The sequence below is a fragment of the Carcharodon carcharias genome, chromosome 14 (genome assembly GCF_017639515.1).
Source record: "Carcharodon carcharias isolate sCarCar2 chromosome 14, sCarCar2.pri, whole genome shotgun sequence".
In the NCBI taxonomy this organism is placed as follows: domain Eukaryota; kingdom Metazoa; phylum Chordata; class Chondrichthyes; order Lamniformes; family Lamnidae; genus Carcharodon; species Carcharodon carcharias.
In genome coordinates, this window is record NC_054480.1 from 16,569,251 (window position 1) to 16,582,962 (window position 13,712).

Here is a 13,712-nt window from a genome sequence, read left to right on the forward strand (position 1 = left end):
CGAGTCCGTATGACTCATTTCAGATTGGGAGCATCTGCAGTATTTTGCTCTTACCATAGGAAACCTGGGTGGATTTCCAAACTTAACCCCCAGGTAGTCAAGTCACCCCAGCTGAAATCTACAAATACAAAAAGAGTGCAGATATACTTTAGACCTTTAACTTGACATAGCTTAAGTACATAATGCCTTGACCGATAGTGTGCATGTTTTTTTTGAAACATCTCCCTCGAGTGAACTTGAAGTGTGCGAAGGAGTAAATGAGGAGACAGCAGCAATGTTTAATGCATGTTGACAGTGGTGCACGCCACAATTTATTGCAAATCAATCACAGCTTCTCATGAGAAGCCAGTTTTACTACAATAATGAAAAAGCAGGATGGGGTTGGGGGAGGTGGGGGGAGGGGGTGGGGTTGGTGGTGGTTGGTGGTGGTGGGAAAAAGAGAAAGGACCAACCCCAGAATGTGAACAAAGAGCAGAAACATTTAAAAAGTATTAAATCCCCTTCTGTTAGGAACAGAATGATATTTTTACATTTGACCACACCTAACCTCCAATTCATACAGGACAGCTGAATCTAAAACACACTGCAATGACTCACCCCTTCATTAGGATAAAAGAGTAAAGGAAGAACAGAGGAAGTCCCTTTTCCACAAAGAGCGAAAATTAAAAAGTATTCTACAGGCATCAAGCAATGAGTTTCAGATGCAATCATTAATTCATCCTTTTTAAAAACAGAGTTTCAGCTAACCATACAAGTCAAAAAAATAAAATCTCCCCAATACACCATTCCCCCACCTAAAAAAATCTCCTCCATCATCTGCCTGGGCCATTACAGAAGTGGGAGGACTCCAGATACATACATTTTATCTTAAAGCTACAAATGTTGTGCTCATGAAGGGGAAAGATGTCAGCACTGGGGCAAGGAACATTTCGAGCAACCAATGGAAGAATTAAGAATTAAGTGCCTTCTAATCAGGCACAACACAATAAGATGCTGAATGAAGGTCCCCTCCCCGGTCTTCTTTCTAGCTTCACACGAGCATCCAGTACTGCGTTTAAAGCGATGTTCCCCAATGCCCACCACTTCCTACAATGGCTATCCTGCAGGCTGGGTCAGATTACTGCCCAGTGACTAATCTAGCACCAAGTGGACTTGGACGTCAGTGTTACAGCCTTATAACTATGCTTGTATACTGAACATTTAGGAACATGGGTGTTCCATGAGGATACTGCTTCACTGGAAGTCCCCCATCCAAAACTACTGCTAAACTATTTGAAAGTGAAAAAAAAATCAATATTATTACTCAAACATTTTATATTAAAGCAGACCATGAACCCAAGCCGCTTAACCTAATGGAATTTGCTCATTAAAAATCTAGCAGAGACAAATTTTGCCTTTCTGGAAAATCATTTTTGTAAGAAATGGATTTCAGAGACACCATTAACTTCTTTCTCATAGAGGGGGATAAAAGATCAACAGAGATATGAGAAAAATCAAATTTCAGCAGCTGCTTTGAGAAAATATTTAAAAGAGGGACATATCTACCCTTCTACTCCCTCCCCCTAATCAGACTTCAAATTACAGTTTTTCATGCCCATCCAAAAGATCCTAGATTCCCAAACACCAAACATTTTAAAGTTTGGATGCAAAGCAAGAAAAATCAGGCATGGGTTTTGAAATTCTGCGGCATGAACTCTAATATGGTGCATTCACCATTAGTGCAAAAGATATTAGTCAAGACTGCCAATAAAATTGAATCAAAGAGCAAACTCTAATAAGCTAGTGGCACTACATTTAACACAGCAGTGACATGTTTAAATTATTGAAACACTGCCAATACAGATTTGCAGAAAAAACTCTAAGTTAAAATACTGACGAGGAAGGCTTTTCAATTCGCCCTGCCTCATTCAGTTTGTAAAACCTATAGCTCCTTCTTCCATTACAGCATACAACTTAAATACCCAAAGTTTTTCTACTTTACTTGGAGGTCCATTTCCAGCGTTAAAGCTCAACTCGCACTCAAGCAAAAAGTACAGGAAGCAGAAAACAAAGAAAATTCAAAAGATTAGCAAACAGAAAGAAAAAAAATCCCCATGACACTGCAAGGCTTCCTTAACCATCCCATGTCCCACTGCGAGGGGAACACCATGCTCAAGGACACCAGATCTTATCAGAGCTCTTGGCATGTACTCCTCAGCAGTCCAAGTGGCGTAACAGACAGTGGTAAGTGCAAACCAGGAAAGGACAAGATGGGGAACTTCTGAAGCACATTTGACCTAAACCGAGAAAGGTTGGTAAAGTCTGTCCCCAAACAAAAAAAGCAGGATTAATTCTAAATGGGATTGATCCACACTGTGGCAGCAGTGGAGACTTTGTGCAGTCCCTTCAGGAGAAAAGCTCATTAATTTCTGGGTTCACTGGGTTAAACTACACTGCTTGGCATGTTACAGTGCGACACTAACCAGGAAGAAGTGTTCGATCCCTGGTGTATACGTGTTGTGTTTGGTGGTCTGAATACTTAAGTTTGTTCCAGCATTCCAAGCTGAGGAGGGGAAAATGGAACCATTCTCCCCCACCGGATCTTTTTTAAAAAAAGCGCTTCTCAATGCTGATCACTTCCAAGTGCCTCAGCAGGAAACTGGACACATGGTTATCGGGTGAAGATGGGGAGTGGATCGGGTCTGATGGCCCTCCTCTTTCACCATCAGCACACCCTCACAACACTTGCCATCCAGGCTGTCACATGAATAACCTGTGGGCAAGTACTGGAAGGTGCGCTAATGCTTTGGGATCAGTCAGCAGCTTCCTGCGGAGCTGTGCCTGGAGAAAAAGGAAGAAAAAAATATACTGAATGCAAAAAGTAAAATGATACAACTGCTACATGCACTGCGTCAGACTCAGGTTCTTCCATAAGCTTCAAACAATTCTACAGACATGATAACACACACACACACACACACACACACACACACACACACACACATTTTTGTTTTAACTGTGAACACTTATGCTGAATGAGTCACAGTCAGACAACACTTCATTGGCTAGTACGTCTGTTCATATCAGTTGATATTTATGTATGTTGTCTGAAAATCAAAGCTACAAAGGATTTTTTTTTTTTAAAGTTGCTGTTAATAATCTGTGCATATAATCTGCTGCCACTTGTAAAAAAAAGTAGCTCAGGTCATCTTTTGTTTCACAAATAAATGCAGGAAAAATGAAGGTTGTCCATTAGTTTAAAATAAAAGTAGTTCCAGCATTTAGGTCATCTATAAAACTACAGCATGTATCAGCAGTTAATTCCCTAAACATTTTCTGATTAAACAGCACAAATATGTTTTAGGTGTGGAGTCCATGCCAGGTCACAAGCTGCAAGTTTGTCATTGGTCACGGTGTTTAAAAAACTGTCCACTGAAATCCCAAATTCCCTTTTAAAAACACACAAGTGTACAAGCGAAAACAGTCACATAAAAAAACAGCTGAGGTATTTATTTTTTAAATACACATTTACAACATAGATCAGGTGTACAGCTGTTTAAAATTTCAGTTTTCTGCATTTGTTTGTGAAACAAAACAAAAATACTGGCACCTTTGAATTCAGAAAGTGTCATGATCACTTTAATCCATTCAAAATAAATTAAAAAATACAGATAGGCACTAATGCAACCCCTCAGGTTTTTTTTTCCTCTTTAAAAACAATCAGTTGGCACATTCATAGAAAATAGTCAAGAAGAACTGAATAACTAGCACTGTAGCATGATGTAATAAAATACTTTTGTTTCCCCATAAGTTGCCAGGGACACAGGACACACATGACCATGTCAGTACAATAAAGGTACCTGCATGAAATGAACACAAAATAGGCAGTTAGAGGGTGAGGATTTTTTTTTTTAAAGAAATTGATTGCTCCATGGGCGTCTCCTGTTACTGCTCCTTCTTGCTTTCTTTCAAATCGTCCGTGGCTTCATCCAAAGGCTCTTTGTCGCAAAGGGCAGTTTTTTCTTCATACCTGTATTTGGAAACGAGATGGAAGTTAAAGGCATCTGGAAAGTTATCAAAATCAATGCTAATATTTAGAAAGTGAATAGCTTTCTTGTTTTCCATTATCCACCAAAGCCCTGGCTTCTGAGAATCAGAATGATGATGCAGCATGATTCCTGGTCCTAAATCTCTGGTCTCCTCTGCTGAGAGATTTTGCTTGACAACAAGTTGGCATGAGTAACACATCAAGTATTGAAACGGCAAGAGGACAGCAACTGTATCCATTGCCCACTCCAGGACACAGAAGTCAATTAAAAATAAAAAGTAAGCTTCCTCCAAAAGCCTTAATGGGAAATTGCTTTAAGACCATAAAGTTCAGGCTAAGATTTCTGGTCAGTCTCTCATGTTACCCAATCTCTTTTGGAGCACCAACGTAGGTGCCTTAGCAGCCCTGGGCTAGGGAAAGAAAAGGGAGCCAAAGTTTCTATTCCCATAAGAAAGTGAAGCAGTAGTACACCATACATCACTGGAGCCTGTCCCAGCATTCAATACATTCATGGCTAATCTTCTGCCCCCACTTCACTTTCTCACCTGCTCCCCATAATCCTCAATTCCCTGAGACACCAAAAATCTGTCCAGCTCAGCCTTGAATATACTCAATGAGGGAGCATTCACAGCCCTCGGAAAGAAATTTCTCCTCTTTGCAGTCCTAAATCGTTTACCCTGAGACTGTGTCCCCCATGTCCTACATTCCTCAGCCAGGAGAAACAATGTCCCAGTGTCAGGCCTGTAAGACTTCTCCAAAACCTTGCATGTTTCAATGAGGAGATCTCATTCTTCTATACTTCAGAGAGTTCAGGGCTGATTTACTAAGCCTCTCATCCCAATATGATCCAGTGCCTCGCTGCAGAAGTGCACATGCGTGGGTATAAACTGAGGACAAGCTTGAGTATAAGAAGTGCCTGGGTTCAACAGCCTGCCAACACTCATAAATGTGAAATGGCCACTTGGGCAAGTTACGGAAGGCTGCTGGCACCTTTGGGGCCATACTGCACTATGCCTTCAGTTTAGGAGGTAAGAGGTGGGAATGGATAAAAAAAGAGACACAAGCCAGAACACAGTCTGTTCGTTTGGGAAAGAGGGTGAAAACAAAAGAATGACAACTAGTACAACAAATCGACCCCAATCTTCCATCCACTCTACCCAAAATAAATTTGATCAAAATCTTTCTTCAGATTAACTGCAAAACAATTCAAACAGCCAGAAACTTAGAATAAATGAAAAGGTCAGAATGAAACAATCACAATATCTGGATCACTGTTATGCATTCTGCTCTGGTAATGCCTTCCTTTAAAAATTCTTTGTTTTCCAATCTTCACATGGCGTCACTCCTCTCCATCTCTACCCTCTCCTAGTACTCTACACTCTTCCCAATTCTGGCTTCTGGCACACCCCTGATTTTCATTGCTCCACTATTGGTGGCCGTGCCTTCAGTTGCCTGTGCCCTGCTCTCTGGAATTTCCTCAAAACCTCTCTGCCGATATGTCCAACTAAGATACCCCTAAGATCTAACCCTGATCAACCTTTGGTCTTTGGTTTGGACTAACCCAAACCTTTGGTCACTTGTCCTAATATCTATATGGTTCAGTGCCAAACTTTGTTCATTCAGGGTCTTAGGACATTTTGCTCCATTTAAAGGTGCTGAATTAATATACGTTGTTAATGAAAGGGGATGTACTGTGTACAAGCTTTTGTCTTCAGTTGTCTCATTGCAACGAATCCTCATTTCTGCAGCCACTCACCAGAGACTGAAGTTAATTACTTACTAAGATTTAGAAATTGGTGACAGGTCAGCTCTGTGTGTTGAGATTAAGTTGGCTGCTATTGTTGAACACATCATATGATCAGAATTCTGCTGACATGGAGATCAACAGGATAGTATGATACAGCCAAAACTCTATGGAACATCTGGAACTGAAGCTGTAAAGCAATGTCAGTAAGAACCAATTTTCCTTTTTTGCCTCTTGATACCACAAACTCAAAAAGCGGACAACTAATCTGTTCCAGGGCCTCAGATGACCCTATTCTACATAGAATTTACATCATAGAGTCTGGCCATTCAGCCCAACTGGGCTGTGCTGGTAATTATGATCTACACGAGCCACCTCCCCACCCTACCTGTAGATCCTTCTATTATTTTTCTCCCTTATGTTCTTATCCAGCATCCCCATAAAAGGCATCTAAACTATTTTTCTCCACTACTCCTTAGTTAGAATGTGGAACTTTCAACCACGATCTTTGGGTAAAGAAGTTTCTACAGAATTCTTTATCAGATTTAATGGTCACTAATTAGTCACAGTTGCTGGGGATCGATCTGGGCAAAGATCAGAGCCTTCAAAGCAATATCACAACTCCTCTCCATCCCCCCAACTGCTTTCACAACTCTTCGCCTCTCCCCCATCACTCCGTCCACCATCTCTGAGGTCACAGCAGGAAAAAGTTTGAGAAGCACTGTTTATGGCCTCCAGTTTTGGACTCTCCATAAAGTGGAGATACTAAATCCAGTTTCACAAGTAGTGTACAAATGCAGCCTTCAACTTTCTTTTCTGCAGGGACCAGGTTCACAATTGGTATGGGGAAGTACAGTTTCTATCTCTCAGGAAGTGCTATTCAAAGTGTAGGGAAGTTCTCCTCAGCATTCTGTGCAATATTTATCTCTCAGCATCACCAAAACAGATCAATTGAACTAATATCTCAATGCAGTTTATGGGACTTGGAGAATGACAGCCTTTTCACCTCTACCGATGGAGCTCTGCAGCTCTTCCACCCCCTCAGCATGTTTTCTTTCTCATGTTTCAAAATCGTAGAATGGTACAGCAGAGGAAGAGTCCAGTCAGCCCATTGTCCCATGTGGAAGTTGTTAGAAACTATCAAATCAGTGCCACTCCTCATGCCTTTTCCCCAGTGCCTTGGAAGATTTCTCCTGCAAGTACTTATCAAATTCCTGTTTGAAAATTACTTGGAACCTGCTTCCACCACCTTTTTTAGGCAGTTTATTCCAGACCATAACACACTGAGGAAAAACAATTCTCATCTCGCTGCTAGTTCTTTAGCTCCATAAAAATAATTTTTCTTTCCTTGTTGCACATCTTGGCATTTTCCTCTGTTCAAGTCAGACACAGACTCTCCCTGAGCTGCTTTTATTAATTCTGCTTGCACATCACTGGGCAAGAGGCCTGTATGCAAATAGCATGTGGTACAACAGTCGACTGACTTTTCATGTTCTTCTCAAAACAGCAAGTGATTTTACTGAGCAGAACAAGTTCAACAAGTCAACAGAGGGAAGTATAAACAAAAGAACCATGAGACACGGGACTCTTCGGATACTCAATGGTGATATCAGTTAGTGGCTTGTTGACTGTCCAAGGTGAACTATCCACATAATGGCTATTGGTTTCACAAAGCTATAATGTCAGGTTTCAAACCACAAATGAGAAGATCACTATCACTTAGCAATCACAAACATTAATTTACATTGCCCTGATCCCCCTACCCTTTGAATTCAAAACAATAATTAGAAAAATTAAAGAAAAAGTTTTGATCCACTTGATGTTAAATACAGCCAAGTTTTTAAAATAAGTAACTAAGCCAGTTTATGCAGGTACACAGACAGTAGAAAATACTGGAGAAACACAGGTCATTCAGCATCTGAAAGAGAAAGGCAGATTATTGTTTCAGGTTTTGGATGAGGGATCCCACCTGACATTTTAACCGACGCTTTCTGAACCACTCAACTGTTAACGAACCTCGCTGCATTTTCCCTGCTTTTCCCAGTTGCATTTCAGCTACCTAGCAATGGCAGTTTTTCTTTTAGCGTCAGAAATATATCACAGTGGTGTTAATTTCCCAATGGTAGCTGAGGTGTCACTTGATGCTTAAACAACTTGGGGGTGAGACTTTATGTTTTCTGTACAATTTTAGCTGAAGATCATCTGTTGGTATAGAAGATCAGTGTGCTTTCAATCCCTTGGGCATGAAGGTGAAGGGCCAGGACCCATAATGTAAGGCACCATCACGGTTTAAAATAAAAATAAGTAACACAAGAAATAGCAATTAGATGACCTTGAAGGCAGATTTTAAAAGTTTGAAGATTAATAGGGGAAGGGTATTTTATAGTTTAGATGTACTGGGATAGGAGCTCAGTGTAGAAAACAGTGCAATGCGGATGCATGGGGGATAGACACAGCTTTCTGCGGGTAAGAGTAAGAGCCCACGTGGCTGTGTTGCCTTCCCCATACCAAGGTTCAGGACATCTGCTTGGAGCTGGAGTGGAACTTGCAGTGGGAAAGGAAGTATCCAGTTGTTCGTGGCCCATGTGGGTACCAAGGACATAGAAAGGACCAGAAAAGAGCAGCAAGGGGCTAAATTATAAAGCAGAACCTCAAAGGTTGCCTTAGCCATGAGCAAACTGACATAGGGTAAATAAGCTTAGAGGGGTGAATACATGGCTCAAAGACTGGTGTGAGAGAAATGAGTTCCAATTCATTGGGCACTGGGACCAGTATGGAGAAGGTGAGAGCTGTACCACTGGAACGGCCTTCACCTGAACCATGCTGGGGCCAGTATTCTGGCAAGTCATCTAATTAGGGCAGCAAAGAGGACTTTAAACTAAATCCAAAGGAGTAGGGATCACAATTTTTTTATCCATTCATGGGTTTTTTTTAAAAAATTCATTCACGGGATGTGGATTTCACTGGCTGGGCCAGTTTTTATTGCACATCCCTAGTTGCCCTTGAGAAAGTGGTGTTGAGTTGCCTTCTTGAACTGCTGCAGTCCATGTGGTATAGGTACACCCATAGTGCTGTTATGAAGGGAGTTCCAGGATTTTGGCCCAGCAACAGTGAAGGAACGGCGATATATTTCCAAGTCAGAATGGTAAGTAACTTAGAAGGGAACATCACCACCTGGAAGTTCCCATCTATCTGCTGCCCTTGCCCTTCTAGATGGGAGCGGACATGGGTTTGGCAGGTGCTGTCGAGGGAGCCTTGGTGAACTCCGGCAGTGCGCCTGATGGTACACACTGCTGCCACTGTGCACTGGTGGTGGAGGGAGTGAAAGTTTGTGGATGTGGTGCCAATCAAGCGGGCTGCTCTGTCCTGGACGGTGTCAAGATTCTTGAGTGTTGTGGGAACTGCACTCAGCCAGGCAAGTGGGAAGTATTCCATCACACTCCTGACTTTGTGCCTTGTAGATGGTAGATAGGCTTTGGGGAGTTAGGGGGTGGGTTACTCATCACACGATTCCTAGCCTCTGACCTGCTCTTGTAGCCACAGTATTTATATTGCTAGTCCAGTTGTTCCTGGTCAATGGTAGCCCCAAGGATGTTGATAGTGGGGGCTTCAGCGATAGTAATGCCATTGAACATTAAAGGGTGATGGTTGGATTCTCTCTTGTTGGAGATGGTCATTGCCTTGCACTTGGGTGGCACAAATGTTACTTGCCTCTTGTCAGCCCAAGCCTGGACATTGTCCAGGTCTTGCTGCATTTGGACATGGGCTGCTTCAGTGTCTGAGGCATCACAAATGGTGAACATCCTGCAATATCAGTGAACATACCCATTTCTGACCTTATGATGGAAGGAAGGGCATTGATGAAGCAGCTGAAGATGGTTGGGCCCAGGACACTACCCTGAGGAACTCCTGCAGTGATGTCCTGGAGCTAAGATGACTGACCTCCAACAACCACAACCATCTTCCTTTGTGCTAGGTATGACTCCAACCAGTGGAGAGTTTTCCCCCTGATTCCCATTGACCCCAGTTTTGCTAGGGCCCCTTGATGCCACAAACGGACAAAGGCTGCCTTGAAGACAAGGGTAGTCACTCTCACCTCATGAATTCAGCTCTTTTGTCCATGTTTGAACCAAGGCTGTAATGACGTCAAGAGCTAAGTGGCCCTAGCAGAACCCAAACTGGGTGTCAGTGAGGTTATTGCTAAGCAAGTGCCGCTTGACAGCACTGTTGATGACCCCTCCCATTACTTTACTGATGGAGAGTAGACTGATGGGGCGGGTAATTGGCTGGGTTGGATTTGTCCTGCTTTGTGTGTACAAGACATTCCTGGGCAATCTTCCACATATTCAGGTAGATGCCAGTGTTGCAGCTGTACCGGAACAGCTCGGCTAGGGGTGCGACAAGTTCAGGAGCACAAGACTTCAATACTATTGTCAGAATATTGTCAGGGCTCATAGCCTTTGCAGTATTCAGTGCCTTCAGCTGTTTCTTGATATCACTTGGAGCCCCCAGATGTTAGTAAGGAGGACTTTGCAGGGTCTACAGGGCTGAGATTGCCATTGTCGTTTCCAGTGCCGAGGTTGATGTCAGGTGGTCCGTTTGGTTTCATTCCTTTTTTGTGACTTTGTAGCGGTTTGTTACGACTGAGTGGCTGGCTAGGCCATTTCAGAGGGCATGTAAGAGTCAACCACATTGCTGTGGGTCTGGAGTCACCTGTAGGCCAGACCAGGTAAGGATGACAGGTTTCCTTCGCTAAAAGACATTTGTGAACCAGATGGGTTTTTACCAACAATCGACAATGGTCATCACGACTTTTAATTCCAGATTTTTATTGAATTCAAATTTCATCCTCTGTCATGGTGGGATTCGAACCTGGGTAGCCAGAGAATTACCCTGTGTCTCTGGGTTACTAGTCCAGTGACAATGCCACGATGCCATTGCCTTGAAGTCCCCCACCCAGAGTACATTCTGCACCCTTGCCATCCTCCAAGTGGTGGTCAACATGGTGGAGCGCTGATTCATCAGCTAAGGTGGGGCAGTACGTGGTAATCAGCAGGAGGTTTCCTTGCCCATGGGCATTGTTGGCAGCCAAGAGTTTATTACTCATACCTAGTTGCCCTTGAGAAGGTGATGGTGAATTGCCTTCTTGAACTACTGAAGTCCATGTGGTGTAGGTACACCCAGAGCACTGTTGGTGGGGGGGGGTTCCAGCTTTTTGACCCACTGACAGTGAAAGAGCAACGATATGTTTTCAAGTCAGGAAGGTGAGTGGTTTGGAGGGGAACTTGCAGGCGGTGGTGTTCCTGTGTGTCTGCTGCCTTTGTCCTTCTAGATGGTATTGGCTGTAGGATTAGAAGGTGCTGTCTAAGGAGTCTTGGCAAGTCCCTGCAGCGCATCTTGTAGATGGTGCACACTGCTGCCACTGTCCGTTTGCATTGGTGATGGAGGGAGTGAATGTTTGTGGATGGGGTGCCAATCAAGCAGGCTGTTTTGTCCTGGATGATGTCAAGCTTCTTGAGTGTTGTCGGAGCTGCACTCATCCAGGCAAGTGGAAAGTATTCCATCATACTCCTGACTTGTCTCTTGTAGATGGTAGACACTCTTTGGAGACTCAGGTGATGAATTACTCACCATAAGATTCTTAGCCTCTGAACTGTTCTCGTTGTAAGCCAAAGGGAAAGACAAGGTAGAGCAGGGTAGCGATTTCGGTAATGATAACCAGAGTGTGGCAGGAAGGGACAAAGCGCTCAAACTTAAAAGTGCAACAGCAGATAAGGCCAAAGATAGCAAAGGTGGTTAAAAAGAGTTAAAGGCTCTATATCTGAATGCGTGCAGTATTCATAAAGTGAATAAATTGTTAGCACAGATAGAAATAAATATGTATGACCTGATAGCCATTCTGGTGACCTGCTTGGGCCTGAATATTGAGGGGTATTTGACATTTCTAAAAGACAGGAACCTAGGAAAAGGTGGTGGGGTAGCTCTGTTAATTACGTATGTCATTAATACAGTTGTGAAAGGTGACCTTAGTTTGAAACAGCAAGACGCAGAATCAGTTTGGATAGAGATCACTTGTGAGGGTAGTTTACAGGCCCCCTAATAGTAGTCACACTATAGGAGAGAGTATACAGGAAGAAATAAATGTGGTGTGTAAGAAAGGTACAGCAATAATCATGGACAACTTTAATCTACGTGCAGACTGAGTAAATCAGATTGGTAAAGATAGCCTGGAAAATGAATTCATAGAGCATTTGAGACAATTTCTTACAGCAGTACGTTCTACAGCCAACCAGGAAGCAGCTTATTCTAGACCTGGTTAAGTGCAGTGAGGCAAATTAATCAATAACCTCATGGTAAAGGGGCCTCTAGGTGACAGCAATCATAACAGGATAAAATTTCATGTTCCATTTGGAGGGGAGAGGTGTGGGTCTAAGACTAGTGTTATAAACCTAAATAAGAGTATGAAGGCAGAGCTGGCTAAAATTAACTGGGAAACTAATTTAAAAGGTAAGACAATAGAGAAAACTTTTATGGAGATATTTAATAAATTTCAGCAAAGTTTTATACCAGTGAGAAAGAAAGACTCTGAGAAGGATGCATCATCTGTGGTTAAATAGGAAGAATAATACCAAATTGAAAGCAACACTGTCCAATAGGCAAAGGTTAATGGTAGGTCAGAAGATTGGACAAATTTTAAGTGCCAGCAAAGAATGACTAAAAAAAATAAAGAGGGAGAAATTAGAGTGAGAGAGAAAGCTAGTTAGTAATATAAAACAAATAGTAAGGGTTTCTACGAATATTTAAATAGGAAAAGAGTAACTAAAGCTACTGTTGGTCCTCCAGAGAGAGAGTCTGGCAGAGGCGTTGATCAGTTATTTTGTGTCTGTCTTCACTGTAGAAGACTTAGAAACTTCCCAAAGATTTTTGAAAATGAAGAGGTGAAAAGGAGGTGAAAACTTAAAGCAATCACTATCACCTGGGAAAAGGTGCTGGGTATACTATTAGACCAAATGGCCTGCATCCTAGGGTTTTAAAAGAATAGCTGCAGAGATAGTAGAAGCATTGGTTACAATCTTCCAAAATTCCTTAGATTCTAGAATGGTCTGAGCAGATTAGAAAATAGCAAATGTAACATCTTTATTCAAGAAAGAAGGGAGACAGGCAGGAAAAACGTAGGCCAGTTGGCCTAACATCTGTCTTAGGGAAATTGCTAGAATCCATTATTCAGAGAGTTATAGCATGATAATTAGAAAATCAAATAGGACCAAGCAGGGTAAACATGGTTTTGTGAAAGAGAAATAGTGTTTAACTAATTTACTAGAGTTTTTGAGGAATTACAAGCAAGGTGGATAGGGGGAGCCTATAGATGTGGTGTACTTGCATTTCTGAAAGGTATTTGATAAGGTGCATCAAAGGTTATGACACAAAATAAGAGCACATGGTGTAGGAGTTTGCATATTAACATGGTTAAAGAATTGGTTAGCTAACAGGAAGCAGAGGGTAGGGCCAAATGGTCTTTTTCAGGTTGGAAGCAGTAATTAGTGAAGTGCTACATGGCTCAGTGCTGGGACCTCAACTATTTATAAGCTATATCAATGACTTGGATGTAGGGACCCAATGTATGGTAGCTAAATTTGCAGATGACACTAAGATAGCTGGGAAAGTAATTTCCCAAGAGGAAGAGCCTACAAAGGAATATAGACCTGTTAAGCCAGTGGGCAAATATTTGGCAGAAGGAGTATAATGTGGGATTTTCCACTTGTCCACTTTGAAGAAGAATAGAAAAGCAATATCCTATTTAATTGGAGACAGACTGCAGAACTCAATGGTACAGGAGAATCTGGGTGTCCTGGTACATGAATCACAAAAAGTTAGTATGCAGGTACAGTAAGTGATTAGGAAGGCAAATGGAGTGTTGGAGTTATTGCAAAGGGAATGGAA

General features: G+C 42.2%; 1 protein-coding gene across 2 annotated transcripts in view; it reads right to left on the reverse strand.

The window, feature by feature from the left end:
- Nucleotides 1-3,688: 3,688 nt before the first annotated feature.
- hm13 (histocompatibility (minor) 13) overlaps nt 3,689-13,712 on the reverse strand; it is an 80,199-nt gene continuing 70,175 nt past the window's right edge. For both annotated transcript variants that reach the window (XM_041204708.1, XM_041204707.1), the window contains one exon: nt 3,689-4,009. In XM_041204708.1, the coding sequence (XP_041060642.1) occupies nt 3,925-4,009 (85 nt within the window). In that variant the 3' untranslated portion in view covers nt 3,689-3,924. The remainder of the gene's footprint in view (nt 4,010-13,712) is intronic.